Source organism: Capsicum annuum, chromosome 1, assembly GCF_002878395.1.
Source record: "Capsicum annuum cultivar UCD-10X-F1 chromosome 1, UCD10Xv1.1, whole genome shotgun sequence".
Taxonomy (NCBI): domain Eukaryota; kingdom Viridiplantae; phylum Streptophyta; class Magnoliopsida; order Solanales; family Solanaceae; genus Capsicum; species Capsicum annuum.
Window position 1 is genome coordinate 196,272,350 of NC_061111.1, and position 10,721 is coordinate 196,283,070.

General features: G+C 35.3%; 1 protein-coding gene across 3 annotated transcripts; it reads right to left on the reverse strand.

Annotated features, from left to right (window-relative positions):
* Nucleotides 1-233: 233 nt before the first annotated feature.
* LOC107843119 (citrate synthase, mitochondrial) lies at nt 234-10,270 on the reverse strand. Of its 3 annotated transcripts, none has more exons than XM_047408563.1 (20): nt 9,997-10,270; nt 9,579-9,653; nt 9,394-9,456; nt 7,178-7,219; nt 6,786-6,851; nt 6,640-6,705; nt 6,413-6,526; nt 5,962-6,025; nt 5,648-5,730; nt 4,172-4,221; nt 4,018-4,095; nt 3,693-3,821; nt 3,514-3,556; nt 3,235-3,321; nt 2,391-2,492; nt 1,750-1,857; nt 1,601-1,651; nt 909-982; nt 772-823; nt 234-677 (listed from the first exon to the last, which is right to left on the reverse strand). In XM_047408563.1, exons 2-20 carry the CDS (start codon nt 9,627-9,629, stop codon nt 588-590), a joined length of 1,413 nt encoding a protein of 470 aa, XP_047264519.1. In that variant the 5' UTR covers nt 9,630-9,653; nt 9,997-10,270; the 3' UTR covers nt 234-587.
* Nucleotides 10,271-10,721: the final 451 nt, after the last annotated feature.

Below are 10,721 nucleotides of genomic sequence, written 5' to 3' on the forward strand. Positions count from 1 at the left end.
TTCTGTGCAAAAACTACATGATTGAGCAAGTCCAACTCGTGCTATTTGAATGATCAAAACGAAACCAAATAGAAATTGAAAGGTGCACATAAAGGAGGCAGACGCTTTAATAGCCATAGAAGGGATACAAATCTGTAATATGCAAATTCTAGAGTAAATATCCGAAAAAACTCTGAAATTACATGGTTCATAACATCATCATGTATTGTTAATGCAAACATGAACTGCAAGAATTAGCAGATTCAAACAACTACAAAGTTGCAGTTTATTGCCTTAATCAACGGATATTCATTCACAAGTTTAATAATGGCAATACAGAAGCTACTAGTAGCATTGACCTGTTATTTTTACATGCCGGATCAACGTGTAATGAATTCTATTTGAAGAGAAACAAATCCACTAGACTAAGTTCAAAATTCAGGGACAAGGCTCGAGAAACCATACAATTCACACAATTCAGTGAAAAGTTTGAACTAAAATTGTCAACCGTGCGACCTATCTTGTCCCCAAGAAACGACTGCTTATTCAAGCAATTATTTGTAAAGGTCATACATTATGATTTATGCTCGCGCAGAAATCAAATAACTTTATGCTTTCTTGCAATGGTTCTCAAGCCACTCCACTGTGACACTCTTCGGCCTCTCAAGCGGCAATCCAAGAGCTCGGTCCCAAATTAGCTATAAAGATCCGGAAGAAGTATCAGCAGAAATCTAAAGGAAGTCAACAGACAGACAAAGAGGTACCATACACAATAACCGTAGGAGAAAGTACCTGAGAGCAAATGCCAAGAGCTCGTGATACGCCAAAGAGGACTGTATAATATCTGTACGGGAAAAAATGGAAGGAAGACGACATCAGTTTTTCCATTTACATCCACTCAATTTTGTGAGCAATACGAATCTGTATACCTTGCTTCAGTTAAACCATAATAGTTCAACAACACACCACTGTGGGCATCAACATTTGGCCAAGGGTTTTTAACCTGAAAAAGAATCCGCAATCAATGAACAATAGCATTCTCCCTACAGTAAATACACACAAAATGCCAAATCTATAGCAGTGAGGAAAGAGCATCAACAAAAGAAGACAGCAGCTTATGGGATCATCAGAAAACAAAGCATAATTAGATTTTATGGAAGTTCCTTGTGAAACAGGAATGCTGAGGAAACACCTGAGATAAGGGGAAAAAGTCTTACATACAATGGATGATAAAGGTACCAAGGCCACACTAAATCCCATTATTGGCCAACAGCCATGCGTAAAAAGTGATAATTACCAAAAAACCTGAAAGATGCAGTTAAGCCTTCCAAAATCTTAATCCATCTTTTAAGTTTTTTCCATTTAACTCAAATCATCTTACTGGCAATTTTGGGTAATAAGTAAAATTTGAATGCGCCTTCTCCCAAACGGAAAAAAAAAAAAAAAAAAAACAGACACATAAACAATCATCTTGCTGGCGATTTTGAGTTAATAACTAAAATTTGAATGTGAATTTCTCCCAAACGAAAATAAATAAATAAAAGCAGACGTATAAATAATCATGATAAACTGCTATTAGAGAATAAAGCAATTCTAGTAACAATGTAGATGAAAGATTTACTTTGCCAAGTTCTGTAAGAACTGGAGGAACAACTTCGTAGAGTTTTGAAACCTGCAAGAACGAAAAGCCAAAAGAACATGATGGGAAGATCAAACACATTGAATCAAAGAGCACCATCAATGTACAGCTTCAGTCGTCTAAGTACTAACCAGTTGAAACAGTGGATCTTCAGGCAAATGCTTCATAGCAAACTCTCTCTGGCATGTATATCTGGGATCAGTCTTGCGCAGAACTCCATGTCCAAAACCAGGGACAACCTGCGATTTGAGAATGATAGAGCATTTCAAGCTCAGATAGATGGGATCGTAACTATAAAGTTCTCCATCATCTGCCTCCCAGATGAGGAGAAAGAGAGAGAGATAGACAGACGGCGGCAGTGAAAGAGACTATGTTGTACATATATATAACGTACAAACACACGCACAATGAGATATTTATATACACACATAGAGAGAGAGAGAACAGTTATTTAAAAACTCAACAGTTAACACATTAAGATATGAAGAATAGAAAAGGTTTTCTTTGAGACAAAGTCAACTACCAAATCTCATTTGAGGAGTAAAGTTCGGTAACTATGATGAGAAGAGCAGTAGATAAATAGAATGTGATAAGCATTTGATATTTTCGAACATTGTACAAAATATAAAAAAGATACTGAATGGAGAACTAACTCTTTGAACCTCAGTAACATGTGATGGCAAGTCAAACTTATCATCTAAAGTGAGCTCCAATTGGTTGGAAAAAAAAATTAGCAGAGTCAGATAGAAATATGCCGAACTTAATAAAGTACCTTGCCACTGTTCAATGTTTTCCAAACGTAGTCTTTCAACTGCTCTTTGGAAATGTTCTCCCCACACTCTTCTACAACAGATTTTATCCATAGCAAAACTTCCTGATGGCAAAGCAGACAGTGGCAGCTGGGTCAACTTAAATCATCCAGCAGATACAGAATGCAGGTTTAATAAATAATACACAATATTTATATCTAAGGAACAGCTGCTAGCTGGAAATTTCTGAATTTGATAGAACCAGACAAAAAGATATAACAGCTAGAGATAGTTAAACTTTTAAGTCATTCTGTAACATAGTTAGAAGAAACAAACATAATCTCTAAATGAGGGGGGAAAACATACGTAAATAATTATGACCATATGATAAATGGATGGAATTTATTTGGACGGGTGAATAAATTTACTGAACAGCTCGACAAATAAGCAGAGGCTTCTTCCATCAAATTATATAGTCCATTTTGGTTTTTTATTCATATTGTAGATGGAAATTATTTATTGACACATATGGTGCAGCACCAACCATGGCATGTTAGTTGTGAAGAGTAATAGTTAGAGAATAGATCTTGTTCATCTTAGTAACTAGAAGTTTAGTCCTCTACTCCTCCAGGCTCATTCTAATTTCACTTATCTTTTTCAACTTAAATCCCACACCATTTCGTTTCAGATTTTCACCCCTCCATTTATTTGAGCCTTGGGCAATGGGGATAGATATAAAGATGACAATAGGCAATAGGAAATTTCAGCAAGCGTAATACCTAGTATGCAATCAAAGTAGTATGGTAATACCTAGTGCGCAATCAAAGTAGTATAGAAGAAACAACAGTTGTAAAGCAGACAAAACACCTGATTGGCTAAACCATGAAGTGGTCCGGCTAAACCATTCAAAGCAGCAGCGAAGGAGAGGTAAGGATCTGATAAAGCACTAGCAACCTGAATTGAAGTACAATCAGTGCTACTGAAAGAACTGACAATAGAATGTCGACTTATGAAAAATCATTGATAAAAAACAAGGCTTAAGCTTTTGTATATGCATATCCCCACTTGACAAAGAACTTCATGTTAAGAGTTAAGAACACTAGTAAACATTTAGTTTGTCCATAAACCAAAGAACAAAGTACGCACCAAGTGACCTGTGTGAGCACTGACATTACCACCTTCATGATCACTGCAACACAAAAAGAAATCAGTGCCAACTGGTTATAGAATACACGTGCAACTGGAAATCCTATTGCCAGGATAACATTAAAAACTCAGAAGCAAGTATCATAAAGTAGTTATCATAATTCAGGTGTCAAATTAACCTGTGTATCGTGACATAGAGCCTCATAAGTTCATGCATGTCAGGGCTACTGAAACCAAGCATGTGAGCAAAATTTGCACCATAATCCAGGGATTCATCCTTAGCTATAGTGTTGCCGTTCTTGTACATCCTTCACAAATGCAAACAGAAAGGTCAGTTTACACAGCTTCAAAGACTAGTTTTCATGTAAGCATTAAAACCCAATAACAGAAAGCTCCTAGGCTGAGAAAGCAGATTAGAACGTCATCTCCTTTTAAGTGCAACATATACGAGGATAAAAGAGAACAAGAAATTGAAGACTGGTAAATGCCATATAATAATCTGACCTGCGATAAACATAAGCAGCAACAAGTGGAACTTGAGCAATCAGACTCATGGAATCCTCATATGTCGGTTCCCAAAACCTGATGATGCAACATTGTTAGTGTTTTCATGTAAAACAAATAACCAGCTTCAAGAGATGGCTTTGACAAGACTCACTTTGATTTGTGAATTCCTTTCTCGTATGCCTTTTGAAATTCACTTTGAACCTACAGAGAAAACAAGAAAGTGAATTGGTGGTTGAAATCTCCTAATAAGACTGCATTAAATGAAACCACCATTTGCTAGAGTTAAACTTCAATAAAATTCCTTCTTTCATCTTTTAATTCCAAGAAAATTCCTTCTTTCATCTTTTAATTCCAAGGTTCTCAATGATCCACAAAATAATAAGCCAGTAGAATATGAATTTCAACGACTAAGAGGTGCTTCCTGATGCTACATATCGTTTAAAGCACTTACGAGTTACGACCCATTTGGCCATAGATAAGATTCCAAATATTTGAAATAATATTTGGAGACTATTTTGATCAAGTGTTTCTTTAAATTGGCTCATTATTTCAACTTCAAACTTGAAATAGAGAATTTGAAGTTTGAAAAACATTTCTAGGATTGCACTCAAGATGTGGCCTAGTGGTCAATAAAGTGGTTGAGAATCTAAGGTCTCACGTTCAAATCCTAGCAAAGCAAAAAAACCTAGCTGATTCTTCCCATCTATCCTACTCTTAGTGGACAGAGTTACCTGGTATCTGTTGCTGGAGGAAGGTGACACGTATCCTGTGGATTTAGTCGAGGTGCACAACAGCTAGCCCGAACACCACAGTTACAAAAAAAAACATTTTTAGGATTTTCAAATTTTCACTCACAAATTTCAATTGTTTTGATGTCCAAACACCCCTTCAACCCCCCAATACCCTTTTTCAACTTCAACTCAAATTACTATATTTTTCAAGTCTCAACCAAATCATGTCCGACACACCTACTTAAATCTCCCAAAACTTAGAGCCTGTTAGGATGGGCTTTTAATTTATGGCTTATAAGCATGAGCCACAAGTTAGGCCTTGTGGCATTTGGCTTATTTTTGTTATTTTGGCTTAAAAAAAAATGCTTTAAAGCACTTCTTTTATCATAATCACACTCAAACACTACAAAAGTGTTTAGAAGCTATTTTGGCTTGAAACCACCTAAAATACGCCAATCCAAATAGGCTCTTAAAAGAGATGAAAGTATAAGTTGTTCGGTCTTTGCATGTGGAAGAACATCAATGAAAGAAAGGACAAAATATCCTTGATTGCATGACAAGTCACCAAAAATTTTAGTATATACGAAGTGTTGCTACAGATTCCAAGACCGCCAAGCCAATCGGCGCAGGAGGTTAACCAATTTCACACACCCTATATTTTCAGAGTAACACCCTAATCGTCTGTTGCGAAGATCAACAATGTCATACTCAAATTAAATCAGGACAACTGTGCAAGTGTGATATCAACAAATTACGAACAAGCACCAAAATAGTTGGTAGTGAAGATCAGAAAGGTCAGACTCAAATCAATTGATCGATATTTTAATTGTGCATGCATGATAATTAGGAAATTACTGAAAGCAGAAACTAAGACAATTAAATAGTTCAAACTGCACCTGAAGAGCCATGACTCCAGTAGCAAACTGGGTCATTGGATGAGCTGTGATTGGTAAGGCATCAATAGTTTTGTATACATGATCTGCAAATAAAGTTATTGATAAAACCTCAGAAAAGTAAAAGCATCAAGTGGTGCGATGAATGAACTTTTTTTTGAGTAAGATAACATAGGTGCGATGAATGAATATTATGCAACCGAATTGATGATAAAAGAGTTCAAATTGAAGGAGTTATAACTATATTGTAAAATCTAGAGACTAATAACATCCAATAAAAGAATGAACAAGAGAATACAATAAGACAGCTAACATACCAGGGACAGTAGCACGACTCTGCAATTCCTGAGACAATGAATTCACTTGCTCTTTTGATGGCACCTTCACAAGAGTAAGAAAGAGAAGATAAGTATAGTCTTAAAATCTAAGTATGCATAGTAACCACCTCACGGACTCCTATAGCACTTTTTCTAGACGAATCAGACTCAGTTTTGCACATTTCCTGTAATATTCTATAATTAAAGTAGGCCAAGTAGGCCAGGCTTGGCGTGAATGAGAAAAAGAAATATATCTACTTGCAGAAAAGGGCAACTCAATCCAAACTCAGGGCTTAAGAGCTGTTCGACAGAGAATCTTCAAAGTGTTTTACCAATTAATACTTCGAACTCAACGATAATAAAACTAGAGCAACATCGTGAAGCAGTTTTAATGAATGTTATTTCAGATTCCCTATGTGATAACGATAAATTTAAGCACTTAAGAACTCACCTTTCCTGTTAAAAGAAGCCAAAGAAGACCTTCAGGCAAGGGCTCACCCCCAGGCTTAGCTGCAGGTAATACCTTTTGGCATTCAGGTATGGACAAGCCCCGGAAGCGAATTCCCTGAAAGAATAGAGCAAAGGTAATGCGTGGCGTGGCAGCAATCACCCAAATTATTATGATTTTGTGATTGACTTGCATTCAATATGGAATAAAGATTAGGTAGAATGTAACACCTCATCAGGGTCAAGTAATGAAGTTTCCCATAGTAATCCTGTCATTCCTCTCATTCCACCAAGAACCTTTCAAATTGAACAACAAACGTCAATCCAGATTTACAGCATTTCCCCAAACTTATATCTAACTAAAAAATTCTATTTACCATATCAATTGTGATGTTTCCCAATTGAACTTTTCCATGTTCTGACTTGAGCTTTTTCAAACGATCCTAATGAACACGAAAATAATAACGGGAATTAGAGAAACAGAAATATACATCTATCAAATGAAAGATGATCTCAGATCTCCACAACTTTATGAAAGCCCCTCTCAGTATACACAAAACATGACGCGTCTTTTTTTCTATATAGAAGATTCCATTGGTGGAAGAGAGAAAGAACATGTCATGGTGAAAAAAAGTTCTCATCTGTAGTTTAGGGGAAAACAAAACCAATAAATCAATTTGCAAAAAATGTGAAGTATAGCCCCATATACACAAACTGAAGCTCTGGGATCAAAGGGAACTAAAGAGGTAAGAAATGAATCTATAAATACCTGTTGCTCAGGAATCAATTCTTGCAGCTCAGAACGCAGATCCTATATCAAATAAAATTATTAATGAATTATATGTGGACATTCAGAAAGAAATGTAAGAAGAAGTAACTAAAAGATGAAGGAATAAAACACTTTGCATTTATCATTTCAAGTTCACCAAAGTACTGTAAATTAGATATTGTTATATACTCGTATGCCTATATAATTTGTCCTTTGGAGTGGAAAAACAAAACAGCAAACAAGGGCAGGAGAGGTTCAGGCGGAATTTGTAGACTGGCTAGTACAAATAAAAGTTGGAACGAGAGAAGGTAAGTAATCAACCATACGATGGCAAATAGCCTAGGTTTTAAACATGTGTATCCGCTTTTGTCTATTTTTCCTCTGTGGTATAACAATGAATACTAACAACCTGTCGCACAAAATAACGGAAACAGTAATGCTTGCAGAGACTTATGTTTCACTGGATTAGTCAATTTGCAACAAGAATATCAGGTGACATCCGACAATCCGAGACAAAAATGCTACACTTTTGAGAGTCCTTTTAACTGCATTACAACTTAGGATGAGTCATCGTCTTCATGAGTTTGAAGAAAATTACTTGGCCAAACATATATTTAGCTTATAACATCAGATGCAGCCTCAGAATTAATTAGTTTACACACTGTCAAGACTAGTCAAGTGGCAGGTTAACTTGACCCAATAAGGCCATACTGAAAAAAAACCAATAATTTCATTATCTTGGGAGTCATTTTGTCAGCAAGAAGTCAGATCTTAAAAGCGATCACAGCGTTTCTGCAGTATCTTCACTGCAAAATCTATCTGTCCATATAGGATGTTCTATAACCTAGAGTCCAGGTGCTTAAATGAGATAATGTAGGGAATTTAATTTTAAAACACAACAAGACACTCAAACCACCATTTCATACTCTGATAATGGTCATCAAAATCCAGAAAATAAAATATGAAAGAAAAATAATAGTAAAACTTATGAAGTAGCAAAACCAAAGCTGGTAGTTTTGGAGTAAGGAACTTAAAAATACAAAATGACAGTCTCCTTCGTAAATGGTTATGGAGATCAAGATTCACAAGGGAGGATCAAGCGCTACGGAGAAAAGCCATAAAAAACCAAGCTCGGGATTCTCAATCAGTGGATAATAAAGTCCCCAACTCTTATGGCTTCTCTATAAGGAAAACAATCAGGTCACATTGAGAGGATTTCTGGGCAACACCTCTTTTCTGTTGGGTGAAGGAAGGAAGATAAACTTTTACATGATGCTTAGTAGGTCATATTCCTCTCAAACAACATTTCCCAAAACTCTTTTCTTTAGCTTCCAGTCAGGTAGCTCTTGTTTCTCATTGTTACCCAATTTTGGGTGCAATTTAGATTTCAGAAGGAATTGTACTTATTGGGAACTGAACTGACTCCGCATATTGGTACAAGAGGTAGGATCCCCATCCATTTGTCCTAATAAACGAGACTGCGTATGCTGTAAGGACTCGTTTGGTTAGGATGTGCTTATCCCGTGTTTGGTCGGAATAAAATGCATGGGATAACTTATACCAGGATTAGTTATCCCAGGATAACTTGTTCCCAACTAAACGACCCCTAAAAGTACAAAAGAGGGTTTTTTCTGTCAAGTCATGCTACTCCATCCTTCAGGAAAACCCTATTAGAGACACATTTTGGTCTCGGAAACACAATTATAGAAGCTGTGCACCAAATAAAATCCAACATACTCCCTCCGTCGCAAATTATTCGTCCCAAATTTCCTAATTTGTTGTCCCATTTTACTTGTCTTTTTTCATTAATCAAGACAAGACAAAAATTTTTTTTCCATGTTTTACCCTTTGCATTAATTACTTTTTCTTCAAACTAAATTGTAAACATCATTTAATAGGGGTATTATGGTAAACTAGGCATGTTATTAATTATTTTTCTTAATCAATGTGTCTCAATTTGGGACGGAGGGAGTAGAATTTTCTATCTTCATTTCTAACTTTACTAATATGAGAAAAGATGCATAACATCGATGTCCTTATGATATCAAGATGCTCCACAACAAACAATGATTCGTTACTTTCAAATTTTCAATATTGTAAAAAAGTCATACAATTGATCCAACTGGCTAAGTAACTGAATTCTATATAACCACTAAGCGATCAAAACTCTCATTAATTATTTTTGCAGAGGTATGTCTGAAGACAGTACAACTTACAAGACCAGATGAGCTTTGGACTTGAAGCCATCGCACCGAATTGCTAACATTTGACTGTTGCACCTATAATTCAATAATTAATCGAATTTAGATCATGAAATATACATACTTCATACTTCAGTAAATAGAATTCCAAAATTAAATCCATCACAAGATCAACAATTTATTTTTCTTTTGCAACTCACCGCTCGAGAACGCAGCTTTGACAGCAACGAAACGCTACGGTAGAACACCATTGCTCACGAAAATCAAAAAATTAACTGCATCACAAAGTTAGATTAATAATTATAGAAACAAAAAAAGACGCCACAAAATCACCCCCAAAAAAAAAAAAAAGCACGTGCACTAAACCTCTTTGCTATGCGCGCGGCCTATAAAAGGCTCGAAATATAAAGATTTATAGTAGGCAGCCTTACAAAATCACAATATACAAATCCATTTCACAAACGGAACGGAATTGTTTGGCAAATGTGGAAATAGATCACAAGTTAATTAAAATAAGATGGTATAATGAGATTACTTAACTGATTAAGTCATTAAAATCATCATTAAATAAAGATGAACAGATCGGGGAAAATAGCGATTGAAAATAAGCATGCGTACCTTTTACTTAGAGAGGGAAAATGGAGAAATAGATCTCAAGTAGCTGTGTGATGAAACAAAAATGAAATTTGCTCCTTCAAAACGCTCTGCTATTTGGTTGGCAAAATATTCGATTTATTACACACCAGTATCTTTTTTTGCACGAAATAAAAAGAAGAAGAAAAAATGTTTATTACTAATAAAATAAAAAATATTAGTATATCAACTACATATTCAATCGAAGTGGTATTTGACTTCAAATATTGAAAGCGTCCAAAAGGCAAAATAAAGACAATTTCCATTTTAGAAAAGTTGTTTTTTTAAAAAAAAATCAACTAAGAAAGACCTGAATAAAACTACTTATTAAACAATAATCAATAAACATATAACTTTTATGTATTTAGCCAAGGGCGGAGCTACATTTCGCCGAGGGGGTTCGAACCCTCTTCGGCGAAATTTTTTTCAATTATTTTTTATGTATATACAGTAGAGGTTGAATCCCCTTTGATTAGTTCGTACGTTTATTTCTAAACTCTCTTAATGAAAATTCTGACTCCATCACTGTATTTAACTACTGAATTTAATTAATTTTTATGGATCAATCAAATATATAACATGTCTTTTTATTTTTATTTGATATTTAATACAATCTTTAAATTAATAAAAAGTATGTATAGATTGTAAACACAATAAAAGTACAGTAAAACTTTGGTGCTAGCTCTTTTCTCGTCATAAAATATTTTGTG